This window comes from Pollachius pollachius (assembly GCF_949987615.1).
Source record: "Pollachius pollachius genome assembly, chromosome: 12".
NCBI lineage: Eukaryota > Metazoa > Chordata > Actinopteri > Gadiformes > Gadidae > Pollachius > Pollachius pollachius.
This window is the reverse complement of record NC_136945.1, coordinates 21668490-21688708: the sequence shown is the minus strand read 5'-3', so window position 1 is coordinate 21688708 and position 20219 is coordinate 21668490. Positions and strand designations below refer to the sequence as shown.

The window sequence follows — 20219 nt, the reverse complement described above, 5'->3', positions numbered from 1 at the left end:
AATGAAAATTGAGGGAAGGTAAATATTACCGCGGTGCTGTTTGACCCCGCGCGTCCGGAACGTTCCAGCGTTTTAGTAATCGAGTTGAAGGGAAATGAAGACAAACGATAGGGCTGTGTTGAAGGGAATGGGTTTACGAGGTTACCATTACACGTGTAAAGTACATTTCTATAGTACGCATCGCATGTGAAGTACACAACTGAAGAACATGTGCAGAACATAACATAGAAAAATAGGACATTCAGAAAAATTCTCAATGTAACCATTTCAAACATAATGTAATCTACATGAGGTACACACATGGAGAACACGTATGAAAAGTTATGTTTTGGTAAAATACATAGTGTTCTCCATGTGTGTACCTCATGTGTGTATTTTGGTTACACTATTAATCTGTTATTATTTTCCATTAAAATTGAACATGGTATAACATAAAGGAACATGACACTCCTAAACATATTATTACATAACATGAAATAACCTGACACAATCAGTAGCTTAACCTAACCTATTTGCAGCTTTTTAAAGCAAATCATAATTATCATTCCTCTCTACTTCCTCACTCCGACCTGTTGTGATGCACACATGAATGATAGCCCGCCTGGACCGTTCTGATTAGCTTTATAACCTTTCAAGCTTTATTAACCAATTAACCAACACAAAACGACTATTTATTCCAAAACTTCCTGACTGGAGTGGTTAAAAGCAGGTGCTGGATTGATTGGCCTTTACTCGCGGGTGAAACGTCATGTCTAATTGATCTTAAAAGGCTTACGCCCGCTTGACTCTTAAAACCGACGGGTAATCATTAGGCATGTGTGTGGCCATGTGTGTGTGTGTGTGTGTGTGTGTGTGTTAAGCGTAGCTGAACTGTGAAACCAGGACCAGGCGGTAACCTCGGGGGGAATGGAACAGCGTCCTCGCGCCTCGCCTTCGGTGATCCCCTAATTCGGCCTGAATACATTATGACATGAAGAATCATAATTTGGGCTGAGAGTTCTTGGAAAGAGGGGGAGGTGTTATCCCCATGGTAATGCCCGACAGGAAACCTTGCAATACTTTTTTCTTAAGGTAGTATTTTGTGTGCGAAATGCGTCAGGCTATAATTGTGCGAGAAGCTTTGCACTCTCTCGGACGCAGCAGTCAAAAATAACCTCTCCCCAGATGGATAGAAACATGGTTTTCCTCAACAGCCTCAACAGACTGTACTCTGGGACTACTGGAGAGTTTAAAGACTGATGCACGCTAGCAAGTGATGGAGATTTAAACAGAGATACACACTGTGTACTGGGGGGCTACTGGAGAGTTTAAAGAGTGATACACACTGTGTACTGGGGGGCTACTGAAGAGTTTAAAGAGTGATACACACTGCCTACTACTGGAGAGTTTAAAGAGTGATACACACTGTGTACTGGGGGACCACTGGAGAGTTTAAAGAGTGATACACACTGTGTACTGGGGGGCTACTGAAGAGTTTAAAGAGTGATACACACTGCCTACTACTGGAGAGTTTAAAGAGTGATACACACTGTGTACTGGGGGACCACTGGAGAGTTTAAAGAGTGATACACACTGTGTACTGTGGGACTACTGCAGAGTTTCAAGAGTGATACACACTGCCTACTACTGGAGAGTTTAAAGAGTGATATACATTATGTACTGTGAGACCAACGAGAAGTTAACCCATTTGTGCCGGCTGCTGCGTGGCGCAACATTGTATCTACTAGATACAATGTTATGGGTTAAAGTATAATTATAATGCATACATCGGGGAGTTTAGAGAATAATTACACAGACAGGAAGCTGCTGATTGTGTCTGGTCAGATCCAGGGCAGTGATTGGCCGGTCCCTAACAGACCTGCGACCAGAGGAGTTATCTTATCGCTGCCTATAATGGCTCCTCAATTAGATGAGGAACGTTTGGCCCCAAGATCCCTTCTCCCTAACAGATGGGCGCCGCGCCAAGACCGCAGAGCCCAACACACACAAACTTAGAGCGTCGATCGCTCATAAATAAAATCGTTTGGAACAACCCGGAGAGAAAAGCCACAGCTGAACTCCCCCCGGTCGGACCAATCGCAACGCCCGACGGCCGCGGCGTCCAGGGACCCCGGCCTCCGAGCAGCTAATGAACAAATCGCCCGGTAACCATGACAACAACAACCGCAGCATCCACCCACACACACACACACACACACACACACACACACACACACACACACTGGGCCTTCCCCGGAGCACCTGCCCCGGTGAGGAGATAAACGTCCCGGGAAGCTCACAGTGTGTGGTGCACCACCAGGGGAGCGGCCGCAGACTCCCTCTCCTCCTCCTCCCTCTCCTCCTCCTCCCTCTCCTCCTCCACCCTCTCCTCCTCCTTCTCTTCTCTTGCCTCCTCTTCCTAACCCCTCCTCCTCAGCATTCCCCTCCTCCTCTTCTCCTTCAGTCGCTCATCCTCCTCTTCCGACTCCTCATCTTCCTCCTCCAACTCCCCCTCCTCCTCCTCCCTCCTCTGACAGCTCCCCCTCCTCCTTCCTCTCTTCCTCCACCTCCATCACCTCCTCTGCTTCATCCTCCCTGACCTTTTTCTCCTCCACTTCCTCCTCTTCCTCTTCTCTCTGCTCCTCTTCCCTCTCCTTCTCTTATCTGTCCACCCCCTCTTCTACCTCTTCCCCTCCCTCCTCCTCGTCCTCTCCTTGTCCTCCTCCACCTCCTCCTCCCTTGCCACCATGTCCTCCTCCCCTTCTCTTTCTTCTTCTTCTGCCTGAGCCTCCACCTCCACCTCCTCCTCTCCTTGCTCCTCCTCCCTCCTCCACCTCCTCCACCTCCTCCACCACCTCCACCTCCTCCCATGCCTGTCTGCCATCTCATCGATGCCAAGGTCTGCCAAGATCACCGTTGCGGCTGTCCCCGACGCAGAGGGGTTGATTAATCACACATCTTTTTATTTGAACCATACAAAACGCCCGCCAGCCAGGCCTCTCTGAGACACAGCGCCGTGGGCAAACTTTGTTGAAAGCGGCTATTTATTTATTTAATGTCGTATGCGTTTAATTTATAGGCCTTGGATGTGAGCCACCGGCTCTCACCCTCTGGGGTTCCAGAGACTTCCGTGACCTTTTCGATATTTAAAAAGTTACAGTTGGTGCGTTGCGGTTTGGACAGGAGACAGGGAAGGGAAAAGTTAAATGTAATTAAATTCCATGTTGACACACAGCCAATAAAGAAAAACTTCAACCAGGGGCCTGGAAGCACTTGGCAATTAATGGACAAGAGCGTGTCATTTTGTTGGGTATTAGCGCTCTCGTTTAGTGTGTTGTCTAGCCGTCTTCAAGGAGTCCATCTGGCAGGGAGAGATGGTGGTGGACAGTAGGAAGGTTATAGGAATACACAGGCGACATTCGTTAGAAATTTATTCAGGGCAGTTGGGAGCGGAACAAATACAATAGCGGTGTCAATAGGCATCTCTCCAGACGTGATATGTTGTGGATTTCTTTAGCCATGAGAGCCGTTCCTGGTGTGCGGCTGTGTGTATTTATTAGACCGCACTGCCAATAAACAGATTTACAGTCCAGGGTTCATTATTTATTAACTCGGTTCAATGAAGTCCTGGTGTCGCTCTGTCTCCATGTATTACCAGACGTATCCATTTCATTTCGATTCAATATACACCTTTTTCATCACTCCGAGGGGAAATATAGGTTAGTTTTTTTCAGGACACTGTTTGGTGTTTTCTGCTTTTATTGTTCTTGGAGTAGTCGCCTGATACCTCGTCCTGTGGCTTTATTGGAGACATCACCAGCATCCTAAAAAATTTTGGGCATCGAGGGAGACGGAAATCCGAATGACGTAGTTTGACATGACGCACTTTGAGAACATCAGGCATCACCTGAGATGTACTTGGCAACATACCTGGCAACATAACCCCATATAAAAATACCTACTTTAGATGTCTGCTTGTTTTGGCACGTTATTGTGTTGATTTAATGGTTAGTCAGGTGGATACGTAAATGGACTGCATTTATTCAGCGGTTTTCTAACCAGTGGCCACTCAAAGCCCTTTACAATATTACCTAACATTCACCCATTCATACACTCATTCACTGGGTGGCCCCGCCCATTCTGCCGGCGGTTTGAGTCCGCCCTGCACAAGGGTCTGGAGAAGAGCAATACATTTCTTATTGCTTCCGATACGTTTTCGCGGGAACCAATCACCAAGCTGGCTTTTTCCCCTTGGCGCGCTATTGGCTGGTTTAACACAATGACGACAGGGAAGCGACGGCAAGCAGCCAATCGCGTACAGAGTCAGTTGAACTAGGCCGGTTGATCACGCCTCTCGTGCTGAAGAAAATAACGGCAGCTTCCCCAGACCAACGTGCAATCTACGATTGGCTTGGTCTGGTAATAGCCAGGCTACCATCATCCATATTGTGATGAATTTGTATATCTTACACTAAGATACACGTCGTCTTTAATACGGTAAATGTGTTGTAGCACAAAACGTTGACACACTAACAACATGCTCCCACACACCATGCAGACATCACACAGTACTAAGCATATCTCCGACCAATCAGGACGACAGCTGATTTCACTTATGAGCCGGTTCAGAGGTGTGGGGGGGAAATCAGGGGGTCTGATTATGTGGGCGGAGCCGCTGGCCTCGCCTGGCCCTGTGGGGTAAAGGGGTTTTCTATTTATAAAACCGAGCAAGAGAGAGACAGCAAAAGAGAGCGAGAGTGAGTGAAACAGAGTGAGGGAGAGAGAGAGAGAGAGAGAGAGAGAGAGAGAGAGAGAGAGAGAGAGGAGAGAGAGAGAGAGAGAGAGAGAGAAAGAGAGAGAAAGAGAGAGAGAGAGGTAGGGGGAGGGGGGGGAGGGGGACAGGGAGGGGGAAAGAGAGAGGGGGGAGGGGGGGAGGGGGACAGGGAGGGGGAGAGAGAGAGGGAGAGAGGGGGAGGGGTCTCGTTGGGGCCCGTCACACGGGGACATCTCGGCAGTTTTGGACATGCTGCTCAGAGACGGCGCCACACAAGTACACACACACACATACACACACGCATACGCACACACACGCACACGTATATACACGTAGAGACACACACACAATTGCAAAAAAATCACACATACATTAGGCATGTGCGCACACGCATGACACGCAGACCAACTCTTTTGCATTATTCGATTTTAACCTTTCTTGTTTCAAATGTATTTAGGCTGAGCATTAACAATAGGACAGTGTTATTTTTCCATCACCCAATCTGTTCCTACGGATGAACGGTAGAGAAAAAACTGGGATAATCCAGCCACGCGTTCTGCGTATCTGCCGATCCATTTTTTTATTTTAAACCGAGACATTGGGATTCTCACAGGGCGATCGTGTGGGCGTGCGAGTGTGTGAGAATGAGAAGAGAGAGAGAGAGAGAGAGAGAGAGAGAGAGAGAGAGAGAGAGACTATAAGTGGTGGAGATGAGAGAGAGGGAGAGAGATAGAGAGCGAGTGAGAGAGGCAGCAGGTAAAAAAAAGAGAGTGAGAGGGAGACCCAGGGAGAGAGCACGGCGGGATATCAATGAAATCCCCTTCCACTGGATGAGGAGAGGAAGACGCTTCTCTGCTCGTTGCGGAACGTTCTCCTCGGACATGTCCGACGTTAAATCGCTTCCGAGACGTCATTGCTCCCCTTGAACCAGGTGAGCAAGCCCGGGAGAAGTTGCGGGATTTGACGCACGGGGATCAGCACGAGACACGTCACAGACAGGTCGTCTATCCGTGGTGTTTTGCGCACGCTTTCGGGATGTTTTGGTGACCAAATACGCGGCCGGCCGAGATTAGTTCTTTTATTTTCTCTGCGGGTTGCCGTATTTATTTGAAGAAGTCCGGAGAGGGGGTGTTGAGGGATTTAAGTCAACAGGCTGCGAGGGAGAGAGGGAGAGAGAGAGAGAGAGAGAGAGAGAGAGAGAGAGAGAGAGAGAGAGAGAGAGAGAGAGAGAGAGAGAGAGAGAGAGAGAGAGAGAGAGGAGGGGGGGGTATTCTCTGTGACTGCCTGTAGAGCGAGAGGGTTTAGTTTGTGTTGGTCAAGCATGACATCAGCGTGGAGGCGCGGAGGCTGCTGTGTGCGTGTGATGCTCATCTCCACCGGCCGGATTACCACCGAGGAATACACACATTAGCGGACCCCTGCTGCGAGCAGACACCGACGGCCTCACCGGATACCTTGAGAATTGATTTTGGGGAAAACTATACGGTCGAGTTCATATTTTTTCACACAGACAAGCACACACTCACACACACACACACACACTCTCTCTCTCTACGTCTCTCTGTCTGTATCTCTCTCTCTCTCTAACTCTCTCTCTCTCTCTCTCTCTCTCTCTCTCTCTCTCTCTCTCTCTCTCTCTCTCTCTCTCTCTCTCTCTCTCCCACTTCGTGTTCCCTCTGTATCTTTGGTGGTGGAATGGATGCACGAGCAACAAGCGCCCGTGTCCGTGGGCAGCCCGCGCAGACTTCGCGGGGATAACGCGTGGCAGAGCCGCACTCCACTTGGCGCGGTTTCCCAAGCGGTTCGGTCCCTGGGATTCGACCGTTTTCCTGGCGCCACCTCGCTCTACCTCCGTGGGAACCGTATGGCCCGCGCGTGCGTGCGTGCTGGATAGGTCGTGCGCTTGACTTCTACAATGCGGAACTTTGGATTTCCAGAATTGTTGTAAAAAAAAAAAAGTGTCCGGTTTAAAGGTTCCCGTTTTTCCCGCGTTCTCGGTTCTACCGGACACATCCGAGGGCGGAGGTTCGGTTTGGAGAGGCACTACCATGGCGCAGCTGAAACACCGCCTCACGCTCCGCTTCTTGTGGCTGCTCCACGCGCTCCTGCTGGACCTCGCGGGCTCCCAGGAGATTTACGCGCCACATTCTATCCGCGTGGAGGGCGACGTGACGCTGGGGGGGCTCTTCCCCGTCCACGCGCGGGGGCTCCCGGGGGTCCCGTGCGGGGACATCAAGAAGGAGAACGGAATCCACCGGCTGGAGGCGATGATGTACGCGCTGGACCAGATCAACGGCGACGAGGAGCTGCTGCCCAACATCACGCTGGGGGCGCGCGTGCTGGACACCTGCTCGCGGGACACGTACGCGCTGGAGCAGTCGTTGACGTTCGTGCAGGCGCTCATTCAGAAGGACACGTCAGACGTACGGTGCACCAACGGCGAGCCGCCCGTGTTCGTGAAGCCGGAGAAGGTGGTCGGGGTGGTGGGCGCCTCGGCCAGCAGCGTGTCCATCATGGTGGCAAACATTCTACGGCTCTTTCAGGTGAGGGTCCGTGCGGTGACGCGTACGCGCGACTGGTGGATGGCGACGCGTACGACGGCGCCTGGTTCTGTGGAGACGCACGATCACGAGCAAGCACTGCGCGAGCGCACGCGCACGCACGCACACACAAATGCATTAACACACACACACACACACACACACACACACACACACACACACACACACACACACACACACACACTCTCTCTCTCTCTCTCTCTCTCTCTCTCTCTCTCTCTCTCTCTCTCTCTCTCTCTCTCTCTCTCTCTCTCTCTCTCACACACACACTCGCACACTCGCACACACTCGCACGCACACTCGCACGCCCACTTTACCATGGGTATGCTACTTAAAAACAGCTCACATCCAGCCTCAGATAAATGCTGTGCACCAGTTTTATTTTTCCTACGATGTTCCCACTGCGCTAAAGGTCCATTTATAAACACTATTTCAGAAGCACAGATAGGTCAATGACCCCAACCGTGACATGAACCCCGAGCATTTCAATATCACGTCTCCAGATGATCCACTTTCCGGAATATTCTTAATATTACTCATTGTGTGCGGTGATTGCCTGTGCGCTGGATTGCTCCCCGCCAGAAGCGCGTGTGGGAGTTTGTGTCGTGTTGGCCGGGCGACGCGAGCCAATTAAAGGAACCGAGACTCAGAATACAACAGGCTGCGAACACACTGGAGCCTCTTTCATTGCTATGTTTGGGTATGTGTGTGTGTGTGCGTGCGTGCGTGCGTGCGTGCGTGTGTCTGTGTGTGTGAGTGTGTGCGTGTGTACGTGCGTGTGTGGCTCCATGCGGGAGCTTGTGTGCGGAGTCGCTGCGTGAGAGAGAGAGAGAGAGAGAGAGAGAGAGAGAGAGAGAGAGAGAGGGCTCGTCTGCTCGTGCTCGACCTCGCCACGTACCCACGCTGTGTAGCTGCGCGTGGTGCTGAAAGGACAGGTCCCTTCGCGCTGCCGTCACTACGCCGAGTTTCCGCGAGCGTTTCACTGCTTTTTTCGTTCACTTGACTCCAAATTCGTCTTTACTTGCGAACTAACGCTACTTTACTTATCTCTGTTTTTTTCAAAATTCATCTGCTCCGGAGGTGTATCTTTAGATACATTATAGATTAGGCTGTAGATATTTGTGCACGTGTGTAGAATTATAAACAGCCAACCAAACATCTAAACATTGATGACTAAAGGAAGGAAAAGCAGAAAGCTAAGGAGAGAATCAAAGTGTGTGGTGTACTGAAGGATGTTAATCCCTCTGGACTAAATTAGGCCACAGTAAATTAGGAGACAATTAGGTTCCCTCCCTTGTTTCCTTCACACATCACTGCCGATTCCTGACTCGGGGAAGTAGGTCAGATAAAAAAGAGCGGGAAAAGTGTTTCACCACAATCACCCGGGGGGCTAGCCAGCTATAGCATGTCCCTACATCAGCGTAATCTCGCAGGACAAAAATGAGACGGTAATTATTTTCCCCAGTGATAGAGAAAGTCGTCTGCTTCCCAGCTGTTTCCAGTTCATTACTGGCCTAATGCCTCTAAGTGGCCTAGCTGGCATCCGGGCCTGAATCACAAACACATTAGATTTAGACAGTCTCTCCTGGGCTAACGGGCTCTGCTTTAACCCTTTGCGGTTAGCCCCAGGGTGTGGAGCCATCCAAGCTTGACTCCTTTGTGAAACCTAGTGATGTAGGGTAAGAAATGTAGCAATGCCTTTGATAGGCTTGTCTGTTTCACTTCTGTAAGCAAAGCTACTGTCTCTCTTTGCTGGTGTTTTTTGTAGCAAAGCTTTATCTCTCTCTTTCTCTCTCTTTACTACTCTCTCTCTCTCCCCTTCTCTCTCTCTGTAACTATATTTCCTCTCTCGCTTTCCTATTTCAAATATATCTATCGCCTATATCGCTCTCTACTCAATTATCTCCTGCTTGCATCTCTCACTTTCTCTCTCTTTCTCTCTCGCTCTCTCTCTCACTCTTTATTATGATCTTGTTCTATAAAACAGTGAAATGTTGGATGCTTTTGGGAAAATCCAGAGGAGAAAAATGAATGAGGTTCCTCTCTTTTGTTGTGATAATCATGTTCTAGAGTGGAATCCTCTCTCTCTCTCTCTCTCTCTCTCTCTCTCTCTCTCTCGCCATCCCCCACTCTCTCCATCTCGCTCTCTCTCTGTCTGTCTTTCTCTCTCTCTGTCTTGCTCTCTCTCTGTCTGTCTCGTTCTCTCTAAGTAACCGTCATCTCTCCCTCCCCTATGTCTCATTATCTCTCTAAATGTCGGTCTACTTTTTTCTTTGCCTATCTCTCTCTCTCACTCTCTCTCTCTCACTCTCTCTCTCTCTCTCTCTCTCTCTCTCTCTCTCTCTCTCTCTCTCTCTCACTCACTCTCTTTCCTCCCTTCTCCCTTCTCCCCAAACTCTACCTATCACTGGGTTATGTATTATATATGAACCCCTTACATTAGGGTTGTGAATCCTGACCAGGATTCACATGGCACCAGACTGCCATGGGGTGTGAGTATTCACTCACACCCCATTCAGTCCCCCCCCCCCCCCCCCCCCCCATCTTTAGACCCAAGATGATTGACGCTTGGTGACTCAGGCCCATTGACAATCAGGACCAGTGTAGCCATGTGTGGTGAATCTAGATGCTTCTCTTCCTTTGGGGTGCACCACATGGCCCCATGGCAGTCACATGACCCTAGGGTCCCGTCTTCTGAAAGGAGAACAAATTATTTTGAAAGCATGAAAGCTACTCTGCACTGCTTAGACCTCCAACCCCCCCTAAAACGAGTTTATATTTCTGTGTGGGCAGAAGATCTTCTGGCTGTTGGACTTATTTTCTGGCCTCAAAAAGGTTGATACCAGTTAGAGTCTTTTTATCCCTAAACCGAACCATAACGACTGCGACAATCATGGATAATAACAAAGCATTCCATAAAGACAATAACATAAAATATACTTTATTAATCCCGGATGGAAAACGAGGGTGTCGTACCAGAAATGATCAAATGAATAACAATCGTAAAATGCTAAATCGTCTGGCGAGGTACATTTTTGGGGAGTAAAGGGAAAATTAAATTCAGGGTTTGACTGTTGAAATGACTCCAGTGTAATTTGCAGAGCCTGACAGGCTGTCCTGATCCCATTCAGCTTGCCGCTCGGTGCTTCATTAGACAGTGCTGGTCAGCTCCAATGCACACGCCACTCACATTCCCATTGTAAAAAAAACATAGGGCTATAAAGCTAACCCAACCTAACCCGTCGGTATCCATGCCGTTCTACCGACGTCTCGCTATCGTCGGATATACAACGGGTGTCGCTTTGTTTTTACTACGTAATTGGAACATGGTGGTTGTTGTCCATGAACACATGAATGCAGACATGTTTTTCCATTTCATAAGCTAGTAAACGACCCGTCCAGCAAGTGACACACATCCAAAGGAAATTGAAATTGCTGCTTCTGATTGGCCAGCCCCCCGATTGTGCCGGATGATGTCCTATGGCACATGACATCATGACCGAACACTAATATGAGCCCATCACACACAGAGGTTGTCATTCAGGCTGTCCGTATGGTTGTTATTTCACTGTTTTTGTTTCAGTTGTAACCCAATTTACAAACCGTTAGGCTACAGACCCCCCCCCCCCTCAGGTCAAAATGGAAATTAATCCAAATGGATTAGTGACGGTAAAAGCCCTCCTTGCTGCCACTGCATTATTCAACAATGTATAAGGAGTTTTGGAGGGGACGGTCCCCACTGGAATCCTAATGACTTTGAGGTGAATAATCTATCATAATCTCAAAGTAGCAGTTAAGACATGGCATGAGAGACCTCCACGCAAACATAACGCCACCACACCTTCCTCCCTTCCGCCAGCACAGTTGGAATGATTAATCCCTCATCTTCCTCCTCGCTCTTCTCCTTTGCACCTCCTCCTCTCCGCCTTCTCATTCTCTTCCTCCTCCTTTTCCTCCTCCACCTTCCTTCTCCTCCTCTTCCTCCTGACCCTTCTCATTCTCTTCCTTTTCCTTCTTTCCCTCCTTCTCCACCTTTAATGTGGTTCTCTATCCACATTCATTTTTGCTAGTTTCCTATTTGACTTTCGAGAGACACACATACCCCCCTCCTCGCCCCCCCCTAAAAAAACAAAAATATAGCTAAAAGAGTCAATCAATACCCTAAAATAACAGCAAACAGAATAACAAGTGGGGCAGACATCAGCCCCAAAGCAACGCTTCACTGGGCGGCATACAGCAGACCGACATACCGTCACAGACCCCTACATACTCTGTCCCTCCTCCTCCGCGTACCCAGGGGGCCAGTGTGGCCGTTCAGCCCCTAACCCCACCACAGCCTGGTGTGGGTGCTCCATTCCCACCGCTGCCCTCCCACCGCTGAGCATGAAAGAGCTGCCAGGTTAGACCAAAGCCTCTGAGAGGCATCCAGCCCCACAGCGCCATCCATTAAGGGCCGCAGAGAGCTTCTGTTGTCCGGGCAGACCTCCAGCGGGGCCCTTGTATTTTAAACGGCTCCCAATGGTTTGTTTTGTTGAAGGGCCGAAGAGAAAACCCTTGTCTGGGATGGATAGGGATTGCAAGTGGAAGCGGTTTTCGGGGTGTTTTCTATTGGTTCTGAGAGTAGAGTGGGTTCTCAATCCGAGACCCTTAGTTTGACAAATACCCCCCGTTGGCTGTTTTTGAATGGACTCCAAGGGGAAAAGTCCCACTTCGTCTTAACCTTTTATTTACCTGGGGCAGATTGACCGACAATTCATGTCTAACAGCCTCCGTCTCCACAACGCCCGGATTGAATGCATTATTTAAATGTTGGCAGCTACACTGGAACATTGGTAGTTGGCCCTTTACCAGCAACGCCCAGAGGAAATGTGTGTGGGGAACGAGCCCAGCTGAAGTTTGGATTCAGAGTGGACTGTTGGATTGAATTTGGCCTTTTCACTCAGCGGCAGCGGCTTCGTAGGTACATTTGGAAAGAGTGCATTTATTTAAGTATACGCTGTCACATTGAGTTCATTCCCATCGTTAGGCTAGCTGGTGGTGAAGCAGTACAACTTGTTCCACAACTTTTTTCTCTTTAGTGAAGCTGGCGTTCTGTTCGTCCTCAGCCTCACTGTTAGAATGGGTTTTAGTGCAGACCAATTGGTACCACAATGCTCTTACCCAACAACACTGCAAGGAGATTTCCCTGAGTATCACATGGGCTGCATTGTTTACAGTACAATTATTTATTTTTTAGATAATGGCAACCTCATTGATAGAGGAGTTGGTTCTCATCATAACTATTAGAGAATGATCACTATTTCAGAACAATCTGATGTCTAACCCCTACCTGCTCCTTAATGAGCTTTGTCTGTATTCAATGTCTAACCCCTACCTGCTCCTTAATGATCTGTCTCCGTATTCAATGTCTAACCCCAACCTTCTCTTTAATGACCCATTCCGGTTTTTACTCTCAAACACCTACTTGCTTTCTCAGCACAATCATCATTCTCTGTATTCACTGTCTTCACATACCTGCTTATTATTGAGATATTTCTGTATTCCCTGTCTAGCCCCTACTTATCTTTGTAGTAATACAAATAGATAAGGATGATTAAGGAAACGCTGTATCCTTACAGGGATTTCCTGCACTCTATGCATCTAATCAGTATGCACTAACACAAAGATTAGCAGGTAAATCCTGAGTTCTTCCTCCATTAAACCACTCAACACGTGCAGAGTTCATATCGGTATTGATTGAGATTAATCAGACTGCAGATAGATACCCACGGGCCACATCTCAATAGGTGTAAGACATATATAGTCTTTAAGGGCCGGACAATAATTCAATATGACCGTTTATTGCCTCTAAATGGTATTGCATCGTAATGAATGGAAGATATCTGCTCCTCTTGATACCAGGTTTTATTGTCTAAAGTAATTACGATGAGGAGATATAAACTCAAATCTTTCAAAATGTGAGGTTTGAGAGAAAGTAAAAGTAGTTTTACTCTGATACTCATCTTACAATTACCATATACTTCTATTTAATGACCCTCAGTAAGACAACTGCGAATGGTGTTTTGAATTCAATGGCATATTGTAATATTTATAATTTTAATGAAATTTGCCCGAGTCTATCATGATAATACATTTCTTCACATTGCCCAGCCTGAAGGCCTTGAGATTACATATTCAGACGCAATTTCATGCAAAAAATATATATATACCATGGGGAAAATGGCTTTTTGACCCGAGTCACTCCAATGTTGTAGTAATGTTGTTTGGAACAGAGGGACAAACAACATTACTACAAACTGCCCACAGGCGGGCATGCACAACACACACACACACACACACACACACACACACACACACACACACACACACACACACACACACACACAAACACCCCCCCCCCCTCACACATACACACACACACAGAAACACACGCACACACACAAACACATCGTACCTGTCAAACCATCTATCAGAGCAGAATCACTTGTCTACGTCTGAACTCTATTTGTCTAAGGCTGATCCCTCTGGCAGATAGCTAGCTAGCGCGACAATCCCTCAGAACGCAGTAGAACGAAGACGTGCTTCGGTTGACTTGTCAGCAATACAAAGGACCAGCGTCTTGAATCATAGCCACCAGCGGGGTGCGTTCAAAGTGTGCTAAACGCAGAAAACTCTCAAAGTTGCCTCATTCAAATCAAGACTCCCAGATTTTGTATACCACCGTACACTGCGGTAGCGGCATGGAGTGTAGTTTCACTAATGACGTCGTTAGTGTGGTCTTCGTCACACCTTGGTGAAGGTGAAGGTATCGCCAGCATTTACAGGCTAAGGAAGGATACTTTGTGAAGAGGCTTGGCTGCGAAGGTTTTAGATTCGATGGATACATTATTCAACCCAAATAAGAAATGTGGGCATAACAGCAGGATCTGTATATACTGATATTATATGTTCAATTATAATATATGAATGTTTGGTGAAACTGCATCGCATCTCAAGAAACTTTTGATACGTTATTGTCCGTTACCTCCCCAGTGAATACTTTATCCGACTACTAATTGGCAGAAAGGCCCAAGGTTATGGGGGATAATTGTGTTGAAATGTGTCAGCCTTTTCTTAGCTTAGTCTTTCATTTTCTTTTGGTTTAAGGGTAGTTCCTGCAACAACAGAGTTCTTCCTCATTAAATTCAATGAGGGAATTTTCTAATTTCACGAGCTATGAATAACATTTCCAGATGTAACAACAGTTCCTCTCTCTTTCGTGCCTTGATGTGTTACGTGACTTTAGAAGTACTGTCTTGGCGCTATAGTCTCTTAGATCTTATAAGAGGCTCTCAGTGAGCGACGATCTCTGCCTCCTTTGTATGTGTTATAGACCACAGAGGGTCAGGTCCATTGTAAGACTGTGAATTAACCTGGATTTGTGTGTGTGTGTGTGTGTGTGTGTACCATTAAAACAGAAATTGTCTCTCTTTCTAATCTGTATGCATTATGTGACTCCGTACTCAGTAGGCCATTACTGTTATGTGTTATTGTGTTGGTGCATGTGTGCGTTGCGTTGCTGGATGTGTCTCTTTGTATGTACCTCTCACTGTGAGCGTGTGTGTGTGTGTGTTCTCGGGTACAAGTGACTGTGCCATGTTAACGCAATGCTGCAAAGACAGCAGTGGATTTGCCTTGGTATATGCAGGATAAGGCAGGATACGATAGTGGCGGGGTGTTCAACTCCCATCCAAAAGGCACTGGGTTCCATCCCCCATGTCCTCTGCATACCTGCAGGCTTCCTTCAGCAAGATTCTCAACCCCCGACTTGTTCCTTAATCGTATCTTCATCTGGAAACGACTTTGGTTAAAAGCGTCAATAACTAAATAACTAAATAGTGAGCTTCAAGCACAGGTCCTCAGGATGGACTTTATAAATCAAAGGCCCAGATTCCCAAGGTCTCCACAAGGAGAGGCGAGGCCCTGGCTGCCCCATGTTACGGCCTATTGATGGCAGGAGACGGCTTGTTTTGAAGAGGAAATGGATTGAAGTGATGCCAGCAAAACTTTGTGTGTTGACTATGAACCAGGAAGGTGACTGCCCTGCTTAAGTTTAGATTCCCAGTGAACTGTTGGATTGCTTTTGGCTATTTAAATTAACCGTTGCAGTCATGTAACCGCCGTAAATGAAGCGCATTTGTATAAATATAAAGTGAGGTCAATCCCATCGTTATTCTTCACAGATCGGTAACCGAGAAAAGCTGTTGAACTCCTTTCCGAAACTTTTCTTTCCTAAGAAAACCATTGCCTGCTGTTCGTCATTAACCACACAGGTGGGGGTACTTTGAGTGGAGTCTGATTGTTGTGAGCTCTTACTTTGTAAGTAACAGCGACAATTTCCTCCCGGGCACAATACCAGAAATTCTAACTTTCCTTAACTTTCCAATTCCAGGGGAATTGCAAGTGTTGAAGAGTGGCGTCCATTCACTCATAGCTGCCTCACTTGTTCACTTGTTTGGACGTAGATAGTGGTCGCACAGACTTCACACATACACCCGCTTCAAGACAGACCTCATAAATCAGAGCCGCTGGTTCGTCCTCAGTTCCAAGGTCTGCATAAGGACGGGTGAGGCTCAGTAAGGTCCATGTCAGTGCCGACTGATGGGCAGGGAGTGGTTGTTTTTGAAGGGAGGGAAGGGTAGGAGATTGATGCGTTGACAGTTCCGGTCAGCCGTCGAGTCAAGGAGAGGACACTGAAACTTCCACTGGGCTGGGCTTTGACTCTGGCTCAAGCCACGCACTGCATGCCCAGCTGCATTCATATCTCCAGGGGAACGAGGGCTACCTTGGCCACCACTGAGGGTGGAACAGGGGTCAGTCAGGGCTTTGGTAGACATGGCTCTCCTGAACCATTGATGGATATGTTTGTGTGCTGAGAGTAATAATCTGACCAAAGTTTTCCTGGATTCAAAAAAAGTACATTAATGTTTAACGTGGGAAGACATTTATCTTCTCTTATTTTCTCCTTTCAAAACGCGAATACAAGATAAACCTCTCCTCCAAGCTTATTTTTGTATCCTACATCGTAACATTGTCTGCTTGAATAAAATCACTACATGCTGAGGTGCTACTGTGTGAGCTATGTTGCTACCTGCTAAAACACTGCGCGATAAGTCATTACTCTGTAAGCTAATGTGCTATTTGCTGGAGTAAAAACCGTTCGGAGGTTTGGAAGGTGCCTGTGATTTAGGCTCTTAATTACGAAGAGGCAACGTGCTTTAATTTGTTGTGTGTATAAAACCTAATTGACCATCTATGGAGCAGCCACACACTGCTAACCAGTGATTGCTGTCATAAAAACCTGCCATCCATGTCTTTTTTCCGGGACATTAATATTTTTATGCAATTAGCCGAGGTCCTCGACCATACAAATTGATGATGATTGTACGAGTGGTAGGGCTGTGAGAATGCCAACTAGCGAACGGGATGGTTTCAGCCACAGTGCGGCAGTCTGGGAGCCATCCTTGCAAACATTTGAGTATGGAGCCTATGGAGTTATGCTTCATTATTCAACAGTACGTTCCGACCAAGTCATTTGATTGGAGAAGAGGCCTTCCATGAGTGCTGATGGAGGCTTTGTCCCAAACGGAAGGCTGCTGCTTGCTGCCTTGCCATCAAACAAGGCAGTACCCTTTGGAGCCACTGTTTTGAAGCATGAAGTTACCTGGAATGGAGTCTGGAATGAGTCGGAAGTCCAAGGCCCAACGTCATGCTGTTGCCAAAATACAGGAGCTTGGCCTCTTCTTTGTTCTTGTCTGAGCAGTGGAGTGTGTGCTCGGTATTATGGGCTGTCTTGACCAACGAAGTACCCGTCTTTGCTGCCATTAGAACCTGCCTAGCAGGAGGCACCTGATTAAGCAGTAGTTGAGACGTTTAGGACTCAAGGATACAGCTAAGCAGCACTGGGACTTTTAACGATGCATGTATCTCTTCGCCTCACAGGTGATTCCAATAACATTGATTCAATTAACGGTCTGTTAAGCTGTCGGAATCCCACATGCCACCAAGGCAACCGTCAATAAATGTAAACACACGGCTACAAATGTATATGATGCAAGGTAGCTGGCCTGGCATGTTTGTGTGTTTCTTGCAACATCTCCGTCCCAGTGAAGTCCCAGAACTATTTGTGTTTGCAGGCCGGGCTAAATATATGATTAAATAAACAAACAAATCATAATCTGTCGATGCTTATACCTGTTAACTAATAGACTGCTGTGATTATTTTTACACTTTTATTTATTGAATACGACAGCACTCCCTCTAGTGTGATATAGTCATAGAATCGGCGCCGTAGGTATGCTATGAGTCTCTATTCCGTGGGCCTCTGCACCTAGGGCTTGAGCTTCTGGTTCTGCGTCGTTGATAGGAGCGATTCCACCCTCTGCCCTATTTCTCTACTTATGTTGAGCAACACATTTTTCTTATACCATATCGTAATAGACAAACAGCCTGGAATTTGCTTGGTTAGTGCCACTAGCATTAATCAAAGCGGTTACCAAACAAATATTAAGGACATTTATTGAAAGCAAAACATAACGCAGCAAATTGCACACAGAAGATTCAGAATCAATCCCTCATCCCCACAAAAGAAAACACTGCACAACTTTTAGGCTTTTCCTCCTTGAAGCCAAGCAAGCAATGCTGTGGTATCACTCATTTAGCAACCCCCTCCTCCCGATGGAATATCTCCCCAAAACACCAATCATACTTATTTTAGGAGTCGTAGTCACACTATTAAGTACTATTTTGAATCGAGCAGACGCTTTTAAGTTATTTTAGACACTTGCAATTATGTCTGGAGAACACCATAACCTAGAAGCAATAGCTGTTCTATAGCAGATATAGTTATATTTGTAGTCTAAGCAATATTTTGTGGGGTATTGGCCTAATTACTACTTCAAGTTCTACTGTAGGCGCCATCCCTCTAACAGGAGTCCTGCAAGCAGGAGAAAGACACATAGCAACCTCTAGCAGCTATACCACTAGCAGTAGTCGTGCTAGCAGTAGCACGATGCATAGCCAACTCTAGCAGCTATACTGCCAGCAGTAGTCATGCTATCAGCGGTAAGAGACATAGATACATGTAGCAACTATACCACTAGCAGTAGTCATGCTAGCAGTAGTACCGTACACATAGCGAACTCTAGCACCTATACCGCTAGCAATAGTCGTGCTAGCAGTAGCACGGTTCGTAGCAACCTCTAGCAGCTATGCACCTAGCATTAGTCGTGCTATTAGTAGTAAGATATATATCCACCTCAAGCAGCTATACACTAGCCCTAGTAGTAGTACAGTACGTAGCGACCTCTAGCATCTATACGGGGTCATCCCTATGTTCCCCAGGTCCTATGTTCCCCGGGTGCAAAGGGTTAGGGTCAGGGTTAGGGTTAGGGTCAGGGTTAGGGTCAGGGTTAGGGTTAGGGTTAGGGTCAGGTTTAGGGTTAGGGTTAGGGTGAGGGTTAACCCTAAACCTAGCCCTAACCATAACCAATCGGAGGAGAGACATTCTAACCGATCACAGGCGAATCAGAGGCGAAAAAGGCGGTACTTTCCCCTACCATCCTATGAAAAAAAGATTTGCTCACAGGGTCCTATGTTCCCCGGTCACATACAAAGCGGGGAACATAGGACCCGGGGAACATAGATACGCTCACATCTATACACCTAGGCAAGGCAACTTTATTTATATAGCACATTTCATACACAAGGCAGACTCAAAGTGCTTCACATACAAACATTGTCATACAATGAAATAAAATAATAGATAAGTAAAAGAAAACATATGCAAAAAATTAGTAAAATAGATCAGCATTTTATAAAGTGAAATGTATTTAAGATCAGATCAACAGTGTTTCTGGTACCTGGGTCGGGACTCCAACCCGACCTAAAGGAACTTGGTCCTTTCTCTTGGACTCCAACCCGACCTAAAGGTATTTGGTCCTTTCTCTGGGACTCCAACCCGACCTAAAGGAACTTGGTCCTTTCTCTGGGACTCCAACCCGACCTAAAGGTATTTGGTCCTTTCTCTGGGACTCTAACCCGACCTAAAGGATGGAGCCCAAGGCCGTTAGTCGTGCTATCAGTTCTAAGATACACAGCGACCTCTAGCAGCTAAACCACTAGCAGCAGTACCCTTCATAGCAGCCTCAAGCAGCTATACGACTAGCAGTAGTCATGATATCAGTAGTATGATAAATAGCCACCTCTAGCAGCTATGCACGTAGCCCTAGTCGTGCTCGCAGTAGAAGGAGCAGGGGAATTTGCGTAGCATTGAACTCCCCACAACAAAGGCCACAGAAGAGCATGGCCCCGGTTCCCCCACAGTCTGTGGGGGGAACTCCGACTGAGGGCCCTGCTGGAGTCAGACCAACACGTGGACTAATTAAAGCTTTTGTTATTCTCGTGAGTCAGTACATTGTGTTTGATGCCAAGGAATTGCTTTGTTCCCTTCCCCTCATTATACAGTTATTATAATTCCGCCCATTTATTCATCCTGGGGTGATTCCAGCTCCTTTGTAACTATTTCGGTGACAGTCCTTTCCGCCCAGCACAAATTCTGCAGTTGTTTTACAGCCGTACGAATGTCTCTTGCTACTGGGGCCGTGTGGTGTTATTCATCTGGAATGCGACGAGGAAAAGGTAGAGGCGTCAGAGGGGAGGAAACAGTCACTTTGTTCCTCTGCAGCTGTCAGTCTCTCCCTACCTCTCTCGCTCTCCATCGCTCACTGTCTCTCCATCTCTTTCTCTCTCTCACTCTCTCTCCCACTCTGACACTAACACTCATGCAAATGCACACACAAACAAACACGCATGCACGCACGCACGCACATATACTTTGTTTCTGACCTGCTATCTGTGTCGGCCTC

At 47.2% G+C, this 20219-nt stretch overlaps 1 protein-coding gene across 1 annotated transcript in view; it reads left to right on the top strand.

Moving 5' to 3' along the window:
* Positions 1 to 6801: 6801 nt before the first annotated feature.
* Positions 6802 to 20219, top strand: part of grm7 (glutamate metabotropic receptor 7) — a gene marked incomplete at both ends in the record, with an annotated part of 188799 nt that continues 175381 nt past the window's right edge. The window contains one exon of the mRNA XM_079747220.1: positions 6802 to 7296. Coding sequence (XP_079603346.1) covers positions 6802 to 7296 — 495 coding nt within the window. The remainder of the gene's footprint in view (positions 7297 to 20219) is intronic.